At 27.2% G+C, this 26,716-nt stretch overlaps 1 protein-coding gene across 4 annotated transcripts in view; it reads right to left on the bottom strand.

Annotated features, from left to right (window-relative positions):
• Nucleotides 1-927: 927 nt before the first annotated feature.
• Nucleotides 928-26,716, bottom strand: part of LOC103580932 (carbonic anhydrase-related protein 10) — a 35,386-nt gene continuing 9,597 nt past the window's right edge. For 3 of the 4 annotated variants that reach the window (XM_053739022.1, XM_014443888.2, XM_014443901.2), the window contains exons 2-10: nucleotides 16,501-16,607; nucleotides 9,335-9,385; nucleotides 7,106-7,434; nucleotides 6,924-7,019; nucleotides 6,791-6,857; nucleotides 4,540-4,694; nucleotides 2,853-2,981; nucleotides 2,722-2,767; nucleotides 928-1,461 (exon numbers count right to left, since the gene is read on the bottom strand). In XM_053739022.1, the coding sequence (XP_053594997.1) occupies nucleotides 1,436-1,461; nucleotides 2,722-2,767; nucleotides 2,853-2,981; nucleotides 4,540-4,694; nucleotides 6,791-6,857; nucleotides 6,924-7,019; nucleotides 7,106-7,434; nucleotides 9,335-9,385; nucleotides 16,501-16,564 (963 nt within the window). In that variant the 5' untranslated portion in view covers nucleotides 16,565-16,607 and the 3' untranslated portion in view covers nucleotides 928-1,435. Of the gene's footprint in view, nucleotides 1,462-2,721; nucleotides 2,768-2,852; nucleotides 2,982-4,539; nucleotides 4,695-6,790; nucleotides 6,858-6,923; nucleotides 7,020-7,105; nucleotides 7,435-9,334; nucleotides 9,386-16,500; nucleotides 16,608-22,171; nucleotides 22,833-26,716 lie in introns of those variants that run through there. The other variant, XM_014443875.1, reaches the window with a different exon arrangement.

Below are 26,716 nucleotides of genomic sequence, written 5' to 3'. Positions count from 1 at the left end.
TAAATTATTTAATGTACAATCTTTATGTATGTACATTTTATCTCGATTTTAGTCGTACTGGTCGTTAGTCTTATAGCGAGGTTTGGCACAAAACTTTTATTGAGTAGTTGGTGGGGGAAGTGTTCCGAGCGAGTTTTAACAAATTGAGGAGACGAGTCTTATAACGAGGTCCTACTGTATTTGGCTGTTTTGCAGTAAAAATGCCACAAAATGCGGTAAATTACAGAAATTCGTCATATTCTACCTAAATTCCGTGTTTTTATCACAAGTTACTGTATTTTACCGCAATTGTCCACATAATGCGACAAATTTGCACTAAAATACAGAATTTTACCGTAATTCGGATCCGCTAGGGAAAATATATATCTTTTTTTAATAATCATAAAGTAGATTATTTTTATAACTTTGGCTGCATGACGCATATTTTGAATATTTAACGGCGTTTTTCTTCGTGCACTCCTTACGTAAGCTATTGTATATATCTAGTGACGTCCAGTATTATACTCTCGTGTGTTGGCAATACTCGAGTATAATACCGATTCTACATGATGTATAAGATACCATTAATAAATGAAATAAAAAAATTTATATACAGCATTATCTAAAAAATTATACACGATTTTTTAGGTTGTTTATATTTTTTTTTCTTAATAAATTGATTAGATTATTATTTATCGGAAGATGACAGTATAATAACATTGTTTTTTTTTTTTATAGTTTTTTTCACATTTTTATTACAAGAATATAGTATAAATCTGCAATCAATAATCATTCATACACATAGATACGCGCATATAAATAATATTTGTATGAGTGTCGAAATGTATGCATGTGTGATATGTATATATATATATATATATATATATATATATATATATATATATATATATATATATATATATTTATATATAGATCTGTTTTGTGTATGATTCTGTTTTTTTTGCATATAGTTACATTACATTCACGCAGGCCACAATAATTATAGCTTTCATCGTTTTCAGATATTATATATGTACATATATATAAATATATAAATTTCTTAATAAATTTATATATACGTACGCATACATATACATATATAATTTTATACGTTTTTACGTTACTTTTACTGTTCTAATCAACTATATAGATTATTGTATTGTGTTTATTTAATTTAATTTATTTTTTTTTTTGTTCACTCAAAACATAATAGGCAAATCAGGTCTAATAAGTTTTACAACAAAGCATTTTTTTGATGTCTTATTGGCGCAATCATTGTTTAATTTATATCATCTTTTTTTCCCATATGTTCTTGTTGACTTAATCATATATTATATGCACGACAATTTGTGCCACGTGACTTTACGCGAGTTGATATGTTAAATTTTTTTTTACAATAAAGTTTATAACTCTTGAAAAAGCATGTACAGCAGCAATCCATTTAATTCAATCCCATTTAGTCGGATTGTTCCCAACTATTTGCTGAAATTTAAATAATTATAATACTAATTTAATTAAGATGTTATAATGTGATTAAGAGATGATGTTTATAATTAAAGTGGGTCATTTATTAGTATATTGTGTGACAAGGGATAAAACAAAACAATTTCAGACACGGGTGAAGTTGGCTGACATCACCCGAAGTCTGAAATCATTTTGCATCTTGTACTACACACTATATTTTTCATATTCCCTGCATTGACAATGGGAGTTTTGATGTTCGAAATCAGTTGAAACAGGGCAATTTTTTATCAACAGTGCGGCAAAAACATGCTGCATTTGAAATATGAAAATTTGAGTAATTTAACAGAATAAACCACAGCTTCCTATTGATTTAGTATTTTTTTATAAAAATTCATATTATGTTTTCAATTTTCTAAACACATGTTAGTTCGGTTGGTTATTAGAATAACATAAATTTTTAGAGGTTTATGATAAATAAATTGTACTCTGACAGAGCTGAAATTACGTCAGAAACTAATTTAGCAGACAGAAACTAATGAGTTTCTTCCCTAGGGAAGATACTCATTAATTTCTACCCGCTAAATCGCATTGCTATGAAATTGGTTTGTTTTGACTGGCAAAACAAACATTAAAACTCACAGTTTCAATGCAGGTTTATGAAATAGTATATTATACAACAAGGGAGAAAAGTAGGATATTCCAACCCACGTGTGTAATTGCCTATCCAAGCCGAAGACGAGGTAGAAAATACGTAGATTGGGACGTCTTACCTTCCTCCTTAATGTGTATGCTATTTTTTCCCAGATCTTCGCCTCAAAGTTTAAATTCTTGCCGTTGTATGGGAAAACATGGCGCATGCGCTAATTTTTATCATTTGCTTTCTCACAAGAGAAAAGTAAGACTTTATTTTCGCTAAACAAGGCAGGAATTCAAACTTTCAGGGCAAGTATAATTATAGTACATTACACACCAAGGGAGGGAAGTAGGGCATTCCAACCCACGTGTGTAATTGCATACCCGAGGCGAATGTGCGGGTGGCAAATACGTGGATTGGGTTATTCTACTCTTCTTCGTTGTGTGTATACTATTTTTCACCAAATTTGGACCTGAAGGTTTAAATTTTTGTCTCTGTTTTTGGGAAGAATAGCGCATGCGCTAATTTTTATTAGATTTTTTCACAAAAAGAAAGAACGACTTTTTTTCCCGTGAAATAGGGCAAGAATTAGAACTTTCAGCATTAGTTATGGTGGAAATGTATTGATTTAAATATTATTTTACCTTTATAATATATATCTCGATACATTGTTGGACAATTTTTCACTCCCTGAAAACAATAAATTTGTAAAATATAAATATATTGTTATTTTTTAAACCGATTTGCATTAATGTGAAAAAAAATTAAGTTTTACCTGTACGCTAAAATCAATATTCGTTCGTACAGGACGATGATGAAGTAATTGTGGTGGTCTAAAATTATTTCCCAATGGTGCTTTAGAATGTCGCTTGTCACCTTGCATCAGAGCTCTTAAAGCGATGAGCTGAAATAAATTTTAATTACATAGATAATTAATTTGATGACAAGTCATTTCTACCCATATGAAAGAAAACGTTTATTTGCTGATAAACAAAAATAAAAATTTTATTTTGGTAAAAGAATTGATTGTTTACATTTTATGAAATTGATTTTTAAAAAACCCAGCTTCTAAGTTTGCCGCCAGTAGAGTTCCACCTCCTTTGTGTTTGAGGTGTGAAATATTCATATTTATGAATGTAACACAACTATTAATAAACAAAAATAATTTCTTATTTCTGGTCAACTTCTATTTTTGTATCACTCATAAAATAAGATTTTATAAGTTGATAAATTTCACTAAATTAAGAAATGAAATTTCGAGTATTTTTATTTAACAATTATTGATATTTAATTTAATAAAATGGAGTAACTGGGGTAAAATGGGTCATTTAAGAAATTCACTGGAATCATTTTTTTTTAATTAACTTTCTATTCGTACTATATATATATATATGTCATGTTTTAATAAAAAACAATTTTTTTATTAAAATCAATTTCTTTTCTCAATTTTTTAAATTAAAAATTATTAATTAGATCAAAAAAATATATTACATAAATAAACATAAAAAAAGTTGAAACAAAATTTTTAACTTTTTTGTATCTTATTGCTTATAACTACTGTACATAATTTGTCTTGATATATTTTTAATAAATCGATAATATTTAAATCATTTAGAAAAAAAAAATTTTTTCCCAGGCACAATAGGACAAAAAACAATTAAATATTGCACAAAATATTCATTTTACCTAAAATTCAACAAATTTCTACTGAGTTTTAAGTCTTTTTTGTAAAAAAAATTTTTTCAGAATTTTAATTTTGTGCCAAATTAAAAAAACAAAAATGATACTAAAGTTAGGCGACGTCTAATAATTTTTGAACTTTTTTTCAAAACGATAAATTATAAAAAAAAAATATTTTGAAAAATTGCACCTGTAGTTTTTAAAATTTTCTACATGTGCATATTTTTATTTTTTTTTTTTTTTTTTTGTAAGTGATCAGTTAAAACAAAACCCGAAAATTTTTAATTGTCTCACTTTAGGATCATAAAAAAAATGTTATAAATTTTCACTAAATTTATCAAGTGATCATTCTGCCTCGGATATTTTGTGTCGCTTTGACCTCTACAACTCGGGTAGAATCAATAAAAACTTGATGAAAAATATTTATATTTTTTCTAATCTAATTTTCGATGTACTCCATAATGCCCCCGTATATTCTATTCAATTAAATATATAATCCGTATCCATGCTCCACTTTATTTTCTCTATCGAATTTACATCACAAAATAGTTCAAAACATCGATAAATAATCTACGCTATATAATATGTATGCTTTAATTTTTAATTACAAATGGAAATTTACTACTTTATATTATCCAGCAAAAGCTTATACGAAATTGGAAAAATGTTACGCCTATTTATTGGTTTTATACTGAAATTTTTTTCTATACATTCAAAGTTTTTTCTTTTACTAAAGCCACAGAATAAATAACGATAATATATGAACTAATTATAATTCTCACCTGCTGTTTAGTAATATATATTGGTTTATTGAGAATAATCCATGTTGTGGTCTCATGACAGGCTGGCATAGTGATGGAGCCTTCGTACGTCATGTAGTGATTCGTGTCCGGTAAAAGATCTCGTACAGCGAAGCGAGTAATTTCCGTGACCTCTCCTATGTAATTTTTGTATTGATCGATAACGTAATTTTAAACTTTGTTCGGTAATATATACCCATTCATTCATATATATATATATATATATATATATATATATATATATATATATATATATATATATATATATATATATATATATATATATATATTAATTAGGGGTATGCGAATTGAAGAATCGAATAGATATATTTGAACTGAATTATTCGACCTTTTTGAATAATTCGAAACTTTTGTCAATTATTTGTAATCTTTTAAATTACTCGTTTCGAGTTGAGAAAATTTTGATCAGCTTTCAAATTTTCAATTTTTATTTAATGATGAACTTACACTGTAAAAAATTTAAGGAGTGAATTTGGAGTAGAAGACATTTTATTTATTTACTCCCTTTCGGAGTGAAATTCAAGATTACGAGCTCCCTTTCCATATATTCACGTGAAATGATTTTTAAAAATTATAAGTAGCTGATAATAAAACTTTCACAAGTACACGGAAAAATTATAACTTGGGTTACTGTTCTGCATCGTACTAGGAGTACGTACAACTCCACTGAGTCACAAACTGTCGTATGACTTACATCAATCATACCGCGAGATGACATTTCATATTGTACCGAAATATAAAATATTCCCATAAAAATTATGTCACTATGGCTGTTCAATAATTTAATATTTTCACTATGCATTATATATATGAAATTACAATTTAGTAAGTTACTATTACATTTTATAAATTTAAATATAATATTTTAAGTTTAATAATTAATATCTGAATGAATTATTTATTTAAATAATTATGTTTCTAATTAACAGCTGTTTCTATTAAATATATATTTATTTAAGTATTAAAACTCCGGATCGAAGTGAATTCGGACTGAAATAAAATTCGTATTAATGCCGGATTCACTTCCGATTTTTTACAGTGTAGTTTTTTAAAGTAACCAAAAGTAAATATTTTGTAGATTCATATATGAGCTCTAAGGGAAGAGACCCAGTACCTGATCAGGGAACTAGAACCCGATTACTCATGTATTTGTAAATCTAAATTTACTAAATTTTACTAAATATAGTTATTCAAATACATGGACCGATCAGGTACTAGTTCCCTGATTGGGTATTAGGTCAGGACAAAAATTTGAATTATATTGGAAAAAATATTAAAATTTTAAGTCATTCAAAAGAACATTTTGTAATTATTCTGAGCTTTATGAATTAGTCATAAAGTTTCAAATAATTTGAAAATTCCCGAGTCAAAAAACAAATTCTAGTTTAGTCTTCAAAAGCCTCAATTTCGTTGATTTTTTATTTGCCGCCCAGAAAGTAACTTTACTTTAGTACTCAAAATTCTCAATGATAACTATGAGGTCTAAATGCAAACAATTTATCGATTTTAAATTATAACTAAGACCTCCAAATCCTCAACGAATCAAAAGTTATAATTCGGACTTTGAAAAATTTTAGATAGAAAAGGGAGGGGAGAAAATGCGTTGAATGAGACTTCTGAGGTTCAAATGTGGATAAAATTATTTCTTTATGTTTTGAGTATTTTGAGACTCTAATCCAGATTATGTTATTCCAGTTTAGTTCTAAAAGTGGTAAATTGGGTCGTAACTACTACTTTGAGGACTAAACTAGAATAACTTTCTATACTATTGTCGATCTTAAAATTCTAAACTGATCCTCGGAAACCTCATTGAGAACTTAGAAACTCAAATTCGAATTGGTTTTTTGACTCGGGTTTTCAAATAATTCGAAAACTTACGAATTATTCGTATCAAATCGATTCGAACTTCGAATCAAATAGTTCGAAAATTAACGAAACATTCGCATTATTCAATATTTATTTTATTTCAACGTTCATTTCAACAACTTTTTTTTGTCCAGAAGTTAATTAATTTGAAATAATATTAATGTTAAAAATAATAGTTTTTAAAAAACCATAATTTTAATTGAAAATTCTTTTTTTTTCAATCTACATACAGACATATTTTATTACGAATTATATTTTAATGAATTGATTCAAAATATCCAGTAATTCATTGATATCTTTTTTTTTTATTTCATTTACTCTAAACAACTTTCATTGTTAAACTCACCTCCATATTTTATTTCGTTTAATTTATCTGTAAATTGTCTCAATTCAGGGTTTGAAAGATCCCCTAACTGAAATAAATTTTAAAAAATTTTTTTTAAATAAGTTAACGATCAATTAATAAATATAACACATACTTGAAGTAATAAAGAAACTGCTACGATTCCTTGAGGTCTATGGAGTGCATCGGAAAAATTATTATAAAGCTGGGAATTGAATCCGAATATTTGAATCTGTTGAATAATTACATGAGTTATTAAACGGAGTGAAAAAAAGTAGTAAATAGTTGACAAATATGTTTATTTAAATTGAAATATACCTCAGCGGGGAATGCATAACCATCTACGGTATGTTCGCTTCCATGTTGATCACTCATACCGTAATGCAAGTGAATTTCATGAAATTGATAGCGATAACTTAGTGGTCCGCCTGATATATTAACGGGATGTTGTGTACCATTGTCTACAGAGAAAACAACTCCATGTCCAGTGTTCGAGAGTATTCCACGTATAGCGTGTTTGTCTAAATGAAGTGGCTGAAGATTACGATCAAAAAGTAGTCTCTTTGGTTCGAGATCTACTGGAGATTGTCTACGTCCTTTATTACAGAGTGACCATTCTGGATTAATTAAACCCCAGAATGCGGGTCCTAAAAAAAATAAAATTGGAAAATCAAGATAAATGAGTAAGCGTAAGCAGAACACATCTCATTGCTTCGCAATTGAACTGTACAATTATTTTTTACAGGTTACAGTCGAAATCCATTATCTCGGAAAATTAGTCTACGGAGGAGCGGAAATTTTTTAGAATTTTCGAGTTAACGGATGCCCCTTTTTCTTTAAAAAGTAAACTGACTCCGAACATACAAGCAGAAGAAACGATTATATATTTTATAAATTTCCGGTTGCTTCTTGGAAATAAAATCAAAGGAAAAAATAGATAGCTGGAGTAAGAAGAGAAATATACTACCATAACCTCTATTTCAATCATAAAAGTAACACTGAAAATCACAAACATCAAAAAATTAATAAGTTTTTTTTTTATTAAGGTTAATTATTCTTTTTAAACAATAATTAAGAAAATTTACATTTCTAAGTGTTCAAAATTTCTTCATGTGTATTTGAACCATTTTATTCACTTATTAATTTTTTAATTATGTAGAAAATAAAAATGTAATTTATCAATATACAACAATTTTGTTAAAAAACTAATAAATTTAATATTTTAAGAAATTTTTATTTTGTGTTATTATTTTTTTAAACTTTGACAGTACTTATAACCAAATTTTCACTAAGTCATGAGTATTTTATTTGGTATTTTTTTCTTGATCATACTGATTTCTTGTTAGCTGAATTTATGACAATAAATTAGTAAGAATTGTATAGAATTATTTTAAGGTCAAAAAATATAATTTTTAACGCGAACTCCTATTTAATCATATGTTCAATGTACCTCAATATCCTCCTTTAGTTCATTTATTGCTTGGCGCTGCTGTCGCGCACGAAGTAAATATAAGTATACACAGGCACATATAAATCTGTAGCATCGGGTGGGAGACAGTGTAGCTCGTAGTGGGGGTGAAGATTGAGGGGAAGTTCCGAGATAATGGAATCCGAGTTAAAGGAGTTCTACTGTATTTTTTTTTTTTTTATGTATTTTGAGTTAGGGTAGAGGTACAATTTTTTGACACTTTCGGGTCATTTTTGGACACTTTAAAAATTTTAATAAATTAATTTATTAAAGACGCGATGACCCTGTTTAGAAAGTCTCATAGAATCCAATAGATTCTCATAAATTCCCAAAGAGATTTTATAAGAATGAATGAGTTCTATGAGAAGTGCTATAGTTAAATATATAGTAGGACCTCATTATAAGACTACGCGTTATAAGACTCTTCCCCTCAATTTGTTAAAACTCGCTCGGAACACTTCCCCCACCAACTACTTAATAAAAGTTTTGTGCCGAAACCTCGCTATAAGACTAACGACAAGTCCGACTAAAATCGAGATAAAATGTACATACATAAAGATTGTACATTAAATAATTTATTTTCATAAAGAATACTTCAAATTTCGTGGTATCACATAATTAATTAACAGAAAAGAACGACAAAATTCTGTTTTTTTATGATTATATATGAAATAGATTCACTGTATAATAAAGTAGAGTTGAACCGAATACATAAATAAAACGCAAAATGGCGATAGTCTTATAGCGAGGTTTGGGCGCAAACGCTGTTAAGTACAATCGTGGGTGCACCTCAATTCTAAGAATTTTTTCCCCTACAGCCCCGAGCTAGTCTTATAACGAGGTCCTACTGTATATAGAACCTTCTACATACAGCTATAAGAATCTATCGATTTTTTGAGCAGGGGATATAATTAATTTAAAAACTGTGTCCAAAGATACTTTAATCACACTATTGTAATTTTATTTTATACTTCTTCATTAATTAAAATGAATTATTAAGTATATAAAAATGGAGCAGTGACCACAAATAGTACTTCTACTCTATATTTTTATTATTGAAAATTTATTATTGAAATTACCGGATATTCCGTCATACGTCCACCATTCCTCCCAACTAACTGGTCTTGATTCTGTAATAAGAAATTTTAATTCATTAAAATTATGACATTTGTTATAAATAAACTGATTTTTATGATAATTAGTTTTTTTATCAAAGTAAATTAAAAATAAATATCATGGAAGAATTTGAAATAAATAAAAATTTTATGATAAAAGAAAACCTTCAACTTCCAATTAGTTTTTTAATTAATTTCAATACATACTTATTCATTCTATCGATGCTTTTGATTTATGAGGCTACTTTATCCCTGGCAATTTTTTATTAAATTTACTCAATATCAATGCATAGTCGCAGTGTAACGATTTATGTAGAGTTTTAATTGATTAATTAATTACAGATTAAGAATATATATATATATATATATATATATATATATATATTTATTTATTAGAATATTCATTGAAATATGACAGAAAAGCTAACGAATTTTATTTCATAAAAAGCTTCATGAATTATGAGCAACTGCGCACAGCTTTTCCTGATTTAATCCAATACTTTTTGTTTCAAAATTTAAATACAATTTTCATTTAAATATTTCAATGAATAAAAATATTCATTTGAATAGAATTCTCGAATTCATTAAAAATGTATAGATAACAAAATATAGTACTTCGTTAATTTTATAATTAACATCGTTTATCAATTAGTATTAATACTAAGTTAATAGTATACTTAGTTATTATATTTATATAGTGTGATAAGTTATGTTTAAATATATCACTAAAGGTAAAAGACCCAATTACTGACCCGGCACTAATTTTAGATTAGACATTTTCTTTAATTATTCATTGTGTATCTCAAAAAGTTTAATATATATTAATGTAATATCGGTGAAAATGACAAGTGATAAGTTAAATCAATACACTGTCAAATTTGAGTCTTCGGTGTGGTATGAATGACCAAATCAAGTAGTAAAATTTTCTACACTGCCGGTGTGAAAATTACACGACACATGGTGTTAACTTTTTGACTGTAAATTATAACATCCACACCTCTAATGGTGCAAATGTATAAGTTCTTTATTTAAAATTCTCGATTATTTCTACGAGATATACTCATAATAATGATATACTGGTGCTGCAATCTGCATATTACCTATTAATTTTTAATTACGTATTGTAGTCTCGGACCATATTTGAGGTAATGATCGAATGGTGTAAAAGAAAACATTCATATTGTATGAAAAGTACACCGCTTGATATTTCACACCGTCAATTCACATCAAGCAGACTCTGTAAAGTCATCGTGGACCATTTTCACACCGAATATTTTTTACAGTGAATGCTGACTTCAAATTAGAATAACCTTAACCACACTACAGTCATCAATGTTTACTACAAAATATAATTGTCACCGAATTTATTTAGTATCTTTTGCTACATATTAAAGAACCCGCTATTGCACTGTACGAAGATTTTATACTGTTTCCAATTTGAATTCCATTACATGGTGTATTAAAATATTCTACTTACGAATAATATACTTTTTGATTAAAAATCAATTACTCGGAGAAAACAACTGCTCAATTTAATGTATATTAATCTCTGTCAGTAACATAAAAAATCTAGATACTAATATTAGCAAGAGATCTTTGCAATTCGTTTTGGTTTTTATAATTGATTCCCGTTTAAACAAAAATTTGTAGCAAATTTTCATACAAAATTTTCTATTCGTGTAATTATATTTCATGGTTTAAATAAAATGTATATTAATTGTTAATTTCATATTTTAATATCGAACATAACAAACTCGGAATTCAAAAAACTCGAAAATTTGCGAATAATATAATAATTCGAAAAAAATTCGAATTTTTTCGAATCATTCGGAAACTTTACAATAATTTGAATTCATTTTATTTTATTTTTACAGTGTATGATATTAATTAGAAATTAAATCTTAGAATAGAAATTTCCATGAAAGCAATTTTTATTATTATCCGCTCAAATGAAAATTTATTCTTATAACTTTGTCTTTCATTGTGTGTCTACAAAGTAATATTTACATCCTTGGTGGTGTGGTCGTTCTTATTCACACTGCTGAAAACTTAACATGGCAATTCGTGTAACTTTTACACCAGCGGTGTTTAAAATTTTCACACCGTCATTCACACAACACCGCAGACTCAAAATTGTGTACAGGGTACAATGTTTTACTACAATATTGTGATTGTAAAAACCACAATTTCTTTCCATACAGGGATTAATATACTCGGTTTACAAGGGATAATTCTTGTACTAACACAGGAACTATCCCTCTGTAAACATAATAATAATTTCTGTGGTATTATAGAAATTTCTCTTATGTTAGCATATGAATTATTTCTATGTTGGCATATAGTGAAAATTCCTATTTTAACATTGAAATATTTCCATGTGAACGCAGGAAAAATAGGTTTTTTTTGTCCGTGAAAATCACCCGCATGAAAATACCATATATGATAAATATATATGGAAAAATATATGATCAATATGGGAGCATATAAGTGGCCAATAACGATATATATTTTCTTATATATAATATAGTAAGTTCTAATATAATTAATTATATACGTAAGTTTATAAATTAATACATGTATTATATATATTTATAATCATATGTAAACTTATAAGTTAGCATATATATGTATTACATATATTGATAATTATATATGTAAATTTGTAAGCTGGCACACATATATATTCTGAACACAATGTTTGAATCTTATAACAGAGAGAGAAAGACAGAAAAGAATTGATTTTATTTATTCTTATATATATGGGGAGACTTATATGGTTCTATATTTCGAAAAATATATAAAAATTTATAAAGTTGAATACATGGTACATATATCGTGCCATATAATGATGAATCATACATGTATTCTTATTTGTTTTCATAAATAAATAACATTTATGTTTGAATATATTGAAATTATAAGTTTTCAAATATATAAATAATATATTGAAGTTATACGGAAATATATGAAATCATATAAGAGAAAACATATATAAAAATATAATAAAATCGGCCAAAATCTATATACAGTTCTATATAAGATTTCATGTATTGTCACATATATATTTATATTTGTAACATACATTTCTTAATATATGTCTACCATATATGATATTTTTATGCGGGCATCAATAGAATGCATTTCAAAAAATTGATTTATTATCCATAGTAATTATGTAGATAATAATGTCGAGCATCCTTCCTATAGTCCATTTACAGGAGCTTTTGCTTCATAATACAGTTAAAGTTTGAATGTTACAAAGTATAAGTGTAGCAAGTAAATTGCTTAAGTGTATTATAATTTCCACTTTGTATTAGTGAGTACTCGAAATATTGAAGATCTGGATGAATAGTGAAGACATACAAACTTATATGAAATTCCTTAAGGTACATTAAATTGAAGTAATTTATTTGATTTCATTATATGAGAAATGTTTTCTACGATTTCATGTAATTGAATATATATATTTATGAGATTGATTTCTTTTTTCAATGCTAATATAGTAACTGCAGTTTTAAAACATGTTATTGGCATCACCTGCAACATTTTTGCTCAGGTTTTGAATATAAATCGATCAGACACCAGAGAACATTCTGTGTAAGTCATAGATATTAAATGACTTAGAAAAAACATTCGAATTCATCGATTTATGCATAAAATATTTAAATTCAGAAAAAGAGGAAAGAACATGCAATTTTTTTTTTTTAACTGAATACGCCGATTCAAGATTTCATGTTTTTTTTTTTAACCGTAATCCTTTCACCTTACTATTATTGTTATTACCAAATTCTGATTTTTAAATATTTTATTTTGTTTCGAGATCAAAAAACATTTTTTAAAATAAACTTTATGAAAATTTCATATTGTTTTTATAATTTGTATCAAACTTTTGTTAATACTGATTCAATAATACTATTATTATTTTTCTACATAATGCTATTATGGGATTAAAAAGTATACCTAAAAATCAAATTAGTTTATAAGTCTACTATTATACAAAGAGAGAAAATAAAAGAGCTTTTAGTTAGCTGCTATACGGAATGATTAAATTTTTTACTTCCGATTAATCGAACTTTGCGTGTTGAAATTTTTATCTAAATAATACTCAAAGAAAAATTTTTAAAAATCCAATCCTATACTTTATGAGAGCCTGATTTCTAATTTTATGGAAAAGATTTCTATAATATAATGGGAATTATATTACTAATTACTTTCATAGAATCCAAAATATTCAATTAAAATTTTGTAAATAATAACGATACTATTATCAAAAGTGTTCTTCCAGGAACACGGAGAGAAAATTATGGTATTTTTTCCCAGTACGTTTATGAAAGTTTAACCCATAATATTGTGGTGGTAATAATAAAAATATTGGCTATGGGCTATGAATGGAATTTTAACCCATAATTTTTGAGAACGATAATATAAGAATACCTCCTATGTTATTATGGTGATTGATTACCATAGGAATATGGGAACAGTTACCATAGCAGTATAGGAACAACTACCATAATGACATAGGAACTATTTTCATATCGTATAGGAATGAAAACTATTTAGATAGGAATTCATATATGGATATATATATATATATATATATATATATATATATATATATATATATATATTTATATATAACTATATATAGGTTTGTATAATAATACATGATCATACATAAAAGTAAACATGAAAATTTCATACATCTCCATATCATACACATCGAATATCAATCAACTAATTTTTACTGTAATTACAATAATCAATCAGCCAATTTTATTATATTTTACTTTTTCGAAAGTGATAATATTCTTTCAATCTTACGTAGAACAACTAAACTTCGTTGTAACTCTTGGTCGCATAGCCTAGTCGTCAAAGTGTCGGTCTCTCGTACGGAAGGTCCCGGGTTCGAATCCTACTGAAGCGGGTGCGGTCATTAATAAGTCTAGCGTTTTTTCTCTGAATTAAAAATTTCCGATTCGATTCGCAATTCAATTATTCGCAGATCTGATAATTTCTGCGTTGTCAAAATAATTAAAAAGAAAAAATTTTAATTTTAGTTAAAATTCCTATGCATAGTCATATCACGTCATATATGGCCATATCGAGCTATATATAGTCATATCAAATTATATATGCCCATATATTGTCAATTTCTATACATAGTCAGGTCAAGTTATATATGACCGTATAAAATTGTATATCATTATATGTCGCCAATTTCCATATATGTCTACATATGTTGCATTTATATATTCCCATATATAATTCGTTTTACCGGGTGATTACGAAAATTTGTATTGCCGCCGTTTCTATCATTGATATTCCAAAAAAACCCGTTATCATACGTTATGGGAACTATTCCCATAATATATTGTAATTTTTGCCATAAATTTCTCTCCGAGTTAATTAGATAGTAACTGTTCCTATAATAAAAATAAACTCATCTAGATAATATGGAAATTAATTCCATAATCTCAACTGCATCAAATAATTTTTTTTTAAAATTTTATTCCCTATATTTAAATTAACACACAAAATTAATTGTTTTTCTTTCTTTGTTTTTTTTTTTTTTTTTTTTTTTTTTTTTTACTATGTTTCATTAATGAATATGCATACAGGCGAGAATATTGAATATTTAACAGCAAACTTTAAATACGATATTTATTTCAATGAAAATATAAAAAAATTTTATTGTAGCGCTACCTAGCAGTCTTTTTTTTTTCTAACCTCCAAATACTTTGGTTGTATGAATAATTTTCTGCGCTATTGAATAAAATTTAATTATTCACTTTAACTGATTAACGGACTTCACTGAAAGCACTTAAGTACCTTAAAAGATTTTACGGAGTTTTGAACATAATTTCAAAAAATTATTATTATGGAAGAAAATTTAATTATAGATTTAATAATTATAAAATTTATTCCTTTATTATTAATCGATGCTCTCATAAGTGACAGATCATGTGAATTTAAATAAGAAATGACGACGAATGAGAACTAACATATAGCAACAGTATATTGTGTGACAAGGGATGACACAAAAGGATTTTAAACCAGGGTGAAGTTGGCTGACATCACCCGCGATCTGAAATCGTGCATCCTGAGTTCAACACTGCATTTTTCATAATTACCTGCATTGGAAATTAAAGTTTCAGTGTCTGCAGCCAGTCAGAAACATGTTAATTTAAGACCAATGGTGTCATCAACTATTAACATTAGCGTACATTGCCATTTGCAATTTATAATTAACCCATCGTCCGTCGCGCTATGAGCGCAGCGTCGAAATTTTTATTAAAAGATTAGTTAAAAATAAAATAAATTTCCTAGTTTTTTGAAATTTTTATAAGTTCCTCTACTATACTTTTTAGTATCGAATGAATTAATGATAATTATTTTTCCGATATTTCAAATATTAAAAAAATCATTTTTTTTAGAAAACCTGAGAAAGCGATTTGCCGCTTACACGAGTAAACTCGGGGGTTTAATTTGTTCGGATTTTCTGCGCAGTGTTGCCAGTTACTACCAGCGACTTATTTCTAGCTCATTTAATTCATCTCTTTATTTAATATTTTTATTTAATACAAAATTTTTATTTTAGTAAAAAAATTCTAAAAAAAAATGACAATTGTCTAGTCGTATTAGTTTGTGTGGTTTTAATTTTTAAAAATCATAGTTTTGATACTTGGCAACACTGCAATGTTAAATACACGGCCGCAGCACGACGAACAAAGGGTGACGAGACCGCGCAACGGACAGAAGGTTAAGTAGAAACTATAGATACTATTAATTACTGACACTAATTTTTATAAAACTTAATTACAAAATCAGAACTGTCATTTACGTAAATAAAATTAATGGTCTGAATTGCTATTGAACAAATGACAAGTATCAGAATTTAAATTGCGAAAGCCTTCAGTCACCGGGCAGAAACATTATTTGTTTGTTCCCTCGGGACGAAACAAGTTTGTTTTTGCCCGCTGACTGAATGCATTCATGATTTGCGCGATTGCTAATATTTGTTTGCGGCATTGGTCTGAAATTGGCTATTTTCGATTGCCTGTAGAGATACTGAAACTTAAAGTTTCGATGCTGGTATCATGAAAATAATATTTGTAACAATTTTGACTCACCTTTTATTAGAACAAATATAATAACTCCCCAGATGCCCAAGTACACAGAGCTGTAGGTGGCCATCCCGAGTGGTAATTTTATTAATTATACATGATTTCTTGTTCTCCTATAATGAAAAATTATATAAACATTAGTATACAATCTGTAATTATCGCTAATAATTATAAAAAATTTATATAAATATGCAGAATTAGGGCTTCACTCTTTTCCTCTTTTTACATCGGTTTGTAATTATATACGGAAAAAATTTTTATTTCTCCTGCATTGTAAAAAACTTGTGGATTAAATCCAGAGTAAATTTGGAATAAATGTGAAGCAGGCGACTTTTGAGATTCATCCCGAAGAAGAGTTTATTTTAATTTAAGCTCTGAATCAAAGTAAATGCGGATTAAAATAAAAACCATCTTCACTTCAAATTCACTTCCAATTTTCTACAGTATATGTTAGTATAAGAATATTTATATAGGCGGGGGGAGCAAAAAGGGGTAGGATAGGTAAAACGGGATACCCCCAAAATTTTATAAAAAAAAATTTTATTTTTTAAACATTTCAAAGTCACTTTTGTAAACGCAATTGAGTATTATTTTGAATATTTTTTGTTAAACTTTTTCAAAAATCGAGTTTCAGTCATAAAAAGTTGATGGCTTTTGATTTATGATAAAAACCAATAAATTTTTTTTTTCTTCTGCATCCAACAATTGTGTAAAATGTAATGTTCCTTTATGTAAATTGCTCACAAGAAAATTTAATTTGATCAATTTTGTTTAATATGCAGAAATTTTTTTTTTCGCCTCTTTTAGGGGATACCCCATTTTGCCCGCCAAAGTTAAAATTTTTTTGTTTCAACGGCAACTGAAATTTTTGTTTATTTATTTCGAATATCATTAAAAACAAAAAGATTTTGCGTATTTGAGTACTCGGAACCATAGTATTTCCTTAAGTACTCCACTTTGCCCCCCACCCCCTTTTTCCCTACATGTTATATATTCGTTACTCGAAGTTGCGGAGTTTTAAAAAAACTCACTCCGAATACGGAGTAAATAGGAAGTGAATTTTACTCTAAAAGGGATTAAATAAATACATAAGTCATCCGCTTCGGATTTAATTCGCGTTCACTCTGAAAATTTTTTACAGTTTGCAATTTGTTCAGTTTAATAAAAGTGGCATTGCTTATTTTATAGGTAATAAAATTTTATCTCAATTAACGATAATGTCGTAATTTTAACGAAATATTATTATTAACATTTTTTTCTGTTTTGTAGATCTTAAAACATTTATATTCAGGCCCTGATATTGTCATCAGAGTTGAAATACTCTGCGTGTACACCGTTGTAACACTGGTTAGATAACACTGCTAAGTAGCACCGCTAGACTGGTGTAAGTTTATTTTACAGTGTAGTATTCAAGTTCTGTTCTTTTTCGCGCAATAATTTATGTAATAAATCATTTTTTTGATTCAGCTTAATGAAAAAAAAAAATAAATTATTGCAAAAATTTCAATGTCTAGTTTCCTGGATTTGAAAAGTTTGAAAATGGGCGGACAAATCAAGTGCATTAATTTAAGACCCCGGAGCGTTTTACAGTTTCCAAACTCACATAACTCACTAAAAAACCGAGAATTCTGTGATTCATTTGTATAATACAAATTCACTGTAAAAATTTTTGGTGTGAACATGCTCTCGGAGGACTTTAAGCGGTTTGCTCGGTGTGAAATATCAAGAGGTGTACTTGTAACACGGTATGAATATTTTTTTTCACACCGTTCGTTATTATTAGCTCAAATATTGTCTGATAATATAATCTGTGGTTAAACATTAATAAATATTATTTATTATATGAGTTGCAACACTAGTGTATATATATATATATATATATATATATATATATATATATATATATATATCATTATTATTATTAATGTGGATTATTTTGAACATAGAAATTAATATCTACGCTGCAAAAAATTTTTAGACTTGGTGTAGTGTAAATGACTAAAAATTTTGGTATGAAAATTACACCAAATATCGATAATTTACACCGAGAACTTTGTATGCCGTTATTTCACACCACACGGCTGTGCAAAGTTCTCTGGGGTAATTTTTACACCAAATTTTTTTACAATGTATGCCCTAAAAAAATTTGCTCATGGTGTAAATGATTTGGTGTTAAAATTTTGAACACCACTTGTGTGAAAGTTACACCGCGCACAGTGTGAAATTTTTTGTCGTGTGAATTAGAACGATCACACCACTAATGGTGTAAATTTTAAATACTTATATTTAATAAGATCATTAATTTGTCAACTTCGAACCATAAAACACCTTACAATTGTAGTATGAATATCAATTACTATATATTCATTTTAATAATAAAGACAGGTATTGGGTCGTTTTTAACTACAGATCTTATGACTTAACAATGTAAGAGTTATGAGGTAATAAAACCTAATGGTGTGAAAAATAACACACACCGTGTTAAAAGTACACCTCTTGATTAATCACACTGAAAAAAATTCACACCGTGGAAAGTCTTCGAGGACCGTTTTCACACCAAAAATTTTTGACAGTGTAGTGTTGAAATAATCGAGAGTTTTAAATAAAGAACTGTACATAAATGTGTAAACACCGTTGGCGGTGTGAACGTTCTAATTCACATGGTCTGAAATTTAACACCTAGCGTCATGTAACTTTCACACCGACGGTGATGAAAATTTTAACTATTCACACCACACTGCGGACTAGAAATTCTTTACAGTGTTGAATTTCCTGTCAAACGAGCGATTTTAAAATAAATAAATTTTTGTAAACTCACAAAAAACTTTTTTTCTGATCAAATGGTTGAGTCCCTAGTTCTGTATATATTTGTTATGATTACACACATTTAACTATCGATATTAACCTTTTAGTAATTCGTAAATTTTATACCCAGAATTCAAAAATATAAATTATAAATATTTGAATATTTAAATAGTTGTCTTTTAGGTGAAAATAAATGTAAAGATATCAGACTGCGTTCAGAGAAATTACTTGACTGTATAACTATTTCAGAGTTTAAAGAGCATCTAAGTGTTAACTTTTAAGTCTGACCTTACGAGGTCAGCTTAATTATCTACTTGTCTCGCTGCAATGCTAAGTAATTAAAAACGAAATAAAGATCAAAATTTAATCATTATTTTTTTCAATTTTAATAATTAAAAAAAAATATATACATATAATTCCATCGTAATTATTGATTTAGTTATTTTTATAATATATAATAATAAGAAAACTTCAATGATAATTTTAAATTTCATTCATTCAATACTCTAGTAATTATTTTTCCGTTGGAGAAAAAAATCAATAATTGGGTATTATTGCGAGTAAAAGTCTAATTAGTTTGTTGAAAAAAAAAAAGGGGAATTAAGCAGCAATTAAGTTATTGTTGTATAAAAGATAATATTATCTTTTATAATAGCAAGCGGTATTATTAATAGAAGTGGGATGAAAAAACAGACAAGTGTTTTATTTCAATTTTATAGGAAATTATAATTAATTTTTATTGCATTGCTTGCAATTGTTGGTGATTGTGTTATTATTATTATTATTATTATTATTATTATTATTATTATTTATAATCATACATAAGATAATATTAAATAAAAAACCATGATCATTCTATGATTATATTGTGAAAATAAGTAATAAACATAAATGCAATATCAGGTTAAGTTCATTAATATCAATAAAACATACAAGAATGCATGCAGCAAAAAAGTGTATAACATATAAAGGATTTAATTGATATAACAAGCTTCCTTAATCAATAAAAAATGAACATAGACTTACAAATTTTAGACGATTATTAAAAGACTATATTAAAAAATCATATCAATGAAATTATAAAAATATAATAGTATTAAATAATAATAATAATAATAATAATAATAATAATAATAATAATAATAATTATTATTATTATTATTATTATTATTATTATTATTATTATTATTATTATTATTATTATTGTTATTGTTATTGTTATTATTATTATTGTTATTATTATTATTATTATTATTATTATTATTGTTATTGTTATTGTTATTATTATTATTATTGTTATTGTTATTGTTATTATTATTATTATTATTATTATTATTATTATTATTATTATTATTATTATTATTATTATTATTATTATTATTATTATTATTATTATTATTATTACTATTATTACTATTATTATTATTACACTCTGATTCGAAGTTTTAATATTAAAAAAAACTCCCTTTCGTAGTGAATTTCACTTTAAGGGGATCAAATAAATAAGCAGTTATCTACTCCGCATTTACTTCGAATTCATCCCGAATTTAATCCACTAAATTTTGACGGTGCAGGAGTTAATTTTAATTTCAAGTCGGAGTTTCAATATTAAAGTAAATTCCCCTTCGAAGTGAGTCTTATTCTCAGGGGATTAAATAAATGGACAGTCATCCGGCCCGCATTTACTCCGGATTTAATCCGCGTTTACTCCCCAATTTTTTTACAGTATGGTGACTGTTATTATTATTATTATAATTATTTTTAACAATAATTTAAATACTTTTTTTTTTTTAAGAAAATTTTATAAAACTCAGACTATGGTCAAAAATGAGGTTAAAAATATTTGAGAATTATAAGGCGGTAGATTGCTTTCATCCCCTTCCACCCTTGTGAAGTATCCATATATATACTTATATATATAACCACTGTTCTCATCTATATCTATGGATACTTGAGCCAATGTATTCTTAGGTTAGGAAAACTCAAGTAGGCTTATGTCGATCGATCGATTTGATCCCTCAAGTTACGCTTTCACAATTCAGTGAATATATATATAACGCCTATATATATGTATATACAGTAAAACCACTCAATTGGTGGGACAATGAGGAATATCATCCACGAACATAAAGGTAAGTATGAGGACTAGGTAAGTGAGTAAGATAAAGAAAGGTTTAGAAAAAAAAAATTAGATGAAACAGGGATAAAGAAAATGAATCTCAGGGCGCAGCTACTTTGTAACAATCCCCAAAGATACTGATTTATAACTTTTTTACTAACAAAAGTACATATATATTTTTTTATTATTAATCATAAGTATATTATCCAGTAAATATTTTTTCATGGCATTGCTAAGGAAATTTTTCACATTTGTTATACTGAGTCTAAGTATAAAAATTAACTTTTAACTTTTTTTATTAAATTTGATCAAGTTTCAAAAATATTATTTTATAATTAAGCCAAATAAAAAAAAATTTAATTGAATAAGTACTAAAGCAATAATTATCATGATGCAAATTGATCGATTGTACAAACAGGTGAAAATTTTCATTAGAAATGCGTAACTTGAAGAAATCAATAAGTGGCAATAAACTCAAGAGCTTACATAGTTATCGAAGTGAAACGAAAACAAAATAAAAAAACTGTATTAAATAGAATAATAGAAATAAAATAAAATAAAATGAAATAAAATTAATTATTTTAAATTGAACGTAAGTGTAAATACGTTTTTTCCACTTTTACGTCTAATTAATAAAATAAATTAAAACAAATGTAATAACAATTATTTTGATATTTTAGCAACACAAAGTAGCGACACCTCAGCAGCAAAGGGTTGTTCGACCTATAGATTTTTGTTTTAAATCGTACTGACCTAACACGGCGACGATGAACGCCGAAAAGCACAACTTAGACCACTAGTTTAATAATTTGTCTGGTTGTAAATAAAATGTAAACTCCAATTAATCACAGCTTTAACAGAATAATTAATAACAACAAGTAATTTATTCACTTTATTATTAATAACACTGAGCACAATACTTTTATTTGGCAATAAAATAATTTGGCTAGATGGAACACGAAGGTGCAGCAAAGGAGCGACTGCCCTATGAGTAAAGTCTATTCGGGATCCGTTGAATCTGCGCCTGCTCGCGGGAATCCTCTCTTTCTACATATATCTCTATTTTCTCTGTCGCAATTCCAGTTTAACTCGAGAAACCAAGGCTCTGTCCTCGTCGTTTCTTCACCTGGATGCTACTATACCTATTGCAGTTTCTGCTGGTGCTGCTGCTGCTGCTGCTGCTGCTGCTCTGCTAATCCTCTCTTTTCTTCTCTATATATTTTCCTATCCTGTGTTATCAATCTGTCCTTTACTATCTCTCATCCACCCACTCTTGTCCTTATTCCCATCCTTATATTATACTATACTCTACTCTCTTTTATTTTACTCTCGGAAAAAGCTCCCCCGACATCGACAACTTTTCTTTTAAACTATATAGTAGTCTGTACCTAGTAGTCTGTACAGAGTATGAGCAGGATGACAGCAGACTAGGACTTTTTCAAGATTATTTCGCGCGTATCTTATCTGCGCATGCGTTTAAACAACCAGTTAATAATAATAACAACAATTTTTTTTTTTTAAATAAAAGTTGTTACTCAAATAGATTTTTTTTCATGAAAATTTAAACTGGAAGCTTTCAAAAAAGTTTCATCCAAATTTTCCTGATAACTTATATTTTTTTTTTTTAGTAAGAAGATAATGCAGCAGAAAAATAAGACGTTACGAAATAGATTTGAAGAAATTACGGGTAGTGAGCTAGCACTGGTAGGAAATAGTTATCAGTCTAGTCTGGAGAGATTCGCACCTGGTCTATATGGGGTCCAGGGTTCGTCCGTACGTGGACGTGGCGAAAGGTCGTAGCGATTGGCCATACGCGTACGCGCTACTATCGATTTTCAAAGCAGCATTCTACCTAAATGCGCTCCAGTTCGTCGACGTCGCTATAACCAACGTCGATAGAATTTTATCTCACAGCTCTATCTAATCTCTATTTACTTCTTCACCTTTTTTTTTTTAATTCGAATTATATATGATGATTTTATTTTTAAAAAATATGTTGATTTAAATAATTTATATTCATCTGAGTTTATTATCTGAATATTTGTTTGAGTAAATTTTTATTTGAAATACTAATCCCATTGATTTAATGATACAGATCATTAAATTAAATAAAATCGGAAAATCCTGTCCCTTTGTTCTCGATTTCAAGCTTTTTATTATAAAAATAATAATAATAATAGTTTATGTCAACGGAGATTTTTTTTTTTTTTTTTTTTTTTGAGATTCGTTTGTGAAGTATCAGATTATTTTTATTTTTCGAGCTTATAATTGTTGGGAATATGACATCGTATATAATTCTGTGACGACAAAGTAAAACTTGGTCGTTTTCTATCTCGATTCACGTGAAAAAACGCTCGGTTTATAGACTATTGTATAACTGAGATACTCATATTTCACAATAAAAAAAAAAATTTTAATATATTAATATTAGATAGCATCGTAGAAATTAATATAGTTTGAAATTTTTTTTTACATTAAAAAAATTGGGTTTTCTATCTCGGTATTAATATTTAGATAAAAAATGAGTTTTTTTTGTGTTATTATGCTCTGGCAAAAAATTTCAAACCTATTACTTTAAGGTCTTTAGCTATATTTAGCGGTGTAAAATTCTCTCGGTGTAAATTTCCCATCGGTGTAATTTTAACACGGTGTAATATACTTTTTTTTACACCATTTCGCGTTACTCGTTAATTTTAATTAACGAGCAACAAATGATCATTGAACATCTTTAACTACCCGCATGAAAATACCATATATGATAAATATATATGGAAAAATATATGATCAATATGGGAACATATAAGTAGCCAATAACGATATATATTTTCATATATATAATATAGTAAGTTTTAATATAATTAATTATATACGTAAGTTTATAAATTAATACATGTATTATATATATTTATAATCATATGTAAACTTATAAGTTAGCATATATATGTATTACATATATTGATAATTATATATGTAAATTTGTAAGCTAGCACACATATATATTCTGAACAGAATGTTTGAATCTTATAAAAGAGAGAGAAAGACAGAAAAGAATTGATTTTATTTATTCTTATATATATGGGGAGACTTATATGGTTCTATAGATCGAAAAATATATAAAAATTTATAAAGTTGAATACATGGTACATATATCGTGCCATATAATGATGAATCATACATGTATTCTTATTTGTTTTCATAAATAAATAACATTTATGTTTGAATATATTGAAATTATAAGTTTTCAAATATATAAATAATATATTGAAGTTATACGGGAATATATGAAATCATATAAGAGAAAACATATATAAAAGTATAATAAAATCGGCCAAAATCTATATACAGTTCTATATAAGATGTCATGTATTGTCACATATATATTTATATCTCTAACATACATTTCTTAATCTATGTCTACCATATATGTTATTTTCATGCGAGTACTTAATTAATAACTATATCGATATTATTTAGATATTAAATAGTATTTTTAATATTTAAATATTTTTTTAATTATTTTTCCTGAACGCATAATTATCATAAATAACACCTTTACATGCTTGACGGTGTGAAAATTTTAAATTCACACCGCCTAAATTTAACACGATATTTGGTGTAATTTTCACACCGAAATTTTTACACACCGGGCCCAAAAAATTTTTACAGTGCGCTGTAAAATAAACCGGGGCAAGTCCAGGCGGTGTAGTTGTTAAAACTTTCGGTGTTAAATTTTAACACCGAAAGTAGCTTTTAAATTTACACCTCCGGTGTAAATATTTTTTACCGGTGTTAAAAAAATTTCTTGGTGTTAAAATATTTTCGGTTAACAAAATATTTAACTTTGTGATATTTTTACTTACTCGATCATTACAGTTAATTAATGTTATTATTAGCTAATTAAATTATTGGTGACTGAAATGGCGGGCGTAAAATTTTGTAATTTTTAAATAAATTACTTATAGCATAAATAATTATTTAAGTAAGTACACAGCAAAATTAAAATTTCCTTCAGATAATATTCATTAAATTTATATATTTTTTTATATGCCATAAATTTTTTTTCCAATTTCTATACGTGGAATTTTTTTTTACACCGATTTAACACCAGTATTTTATCGCAGCCAAATTACACCGTCGACACCAGTGTTATTTCATTTTAACCTCTCTTTTTACAGTAATTTTAAAACCTCCAAATGGTTGTTCCATAAGGCAATATGCACTTTTCAAAGTTATTGCTATTTTTGAATTCCCGATTGATGAAAAAAAAAAAAAAAAAAAAAAAAAAACGATGTCATTACTACTATTACTGCTCTGTTCACTCAATAAATGCCTTAGCGAAGCCAACAAAAATCGGATTGATTATTCTCCGTATTTGCTGCGAGAAAAAGTTTAACGATTTCTTTCAAAGCATCTTAACATTCTTCAAAAATAATATGCTATAATTTAAATCCACATATGAGAATATAGGGGAGGCCACGAAAAACGGACCGCCAAGTAAATAATGAATTTTTGTGTATACTGCTGGTAAACAAAGACGCCGAAAAAAAAAATAATTTTAAGATAAATAACATATATGAAATTTAAATATATCGAAGAAGACATCGTATATGTTTTTTGTGACCAACAATGCATTGAGTCAACTGAAAAATTCCTAAAAAAAATTTTATAAAATTATTTTTCAAGGAAAAATTTTGGAACTCAAAATTTAACAAAAATAATAATGAATGTCGAAAATGACCTTCACAAAAAATTAAAAAACATTTTAATCAATTTTTTAGGGTGGTCTGTTTTGTCCACCTGGTCCAGCTTTGCCTGTCCTTCTCCTAATTTGATATTTTTTACTCAGATTCAGAAAAATAAAAATTTAAGTTGTCTATATAACGTATTGTTATCTCATATTTCAAAAAGACTATTATGTTAGATGAAATTTTTTAATCAAATATTCTATACCCTTTGAAATTTTATCAAAATTTAATACGTTGGCTTAAGTGGTAGTTACATACTTAATGATACATTAATGGGTCACTATTTAATCTCATGTATTTCGACACAATTGATGACCCACTTGTTTTAGAAGTGCAGATAGGGGAAAATGTGTTGACGTAGTAAATGTTAACATATGTTAAAATAGTAAGTATATCAGACTAAAACAAGTGTATCATCAAAGGGTGTTTTTTTTTATTATTAAATAGATGGTCTTGAATAGTTACTACAAACAATGTGTCCTAAAATATGTTATAACTACTCTGTAAAAAATTTTGGTGTAAAAATGTCCTCGAAAACTTTCCACTGCCGCGT

The sequence above is a fragment of the Microplitis demolitor genome, chromosome 5 (assembly GCF_026212275.2).
Source record: "Microplitis demolitor isolate Queensland-Clemson2020A chromosome 5, iyMicDemo2.1a, whole genome shotgun sequence".
Classification (NCBI taxonomy): Eukaryota; Metazoa; Arthropoda; class Insecta; order Hymenoptera; family Braconidae; genus Microplitis; species Microplitis demolitor.
Note: the sequence above shows the minus strand (reverse complement) of the source record. Positions and strands in the feature narration are given on the sequence as shown.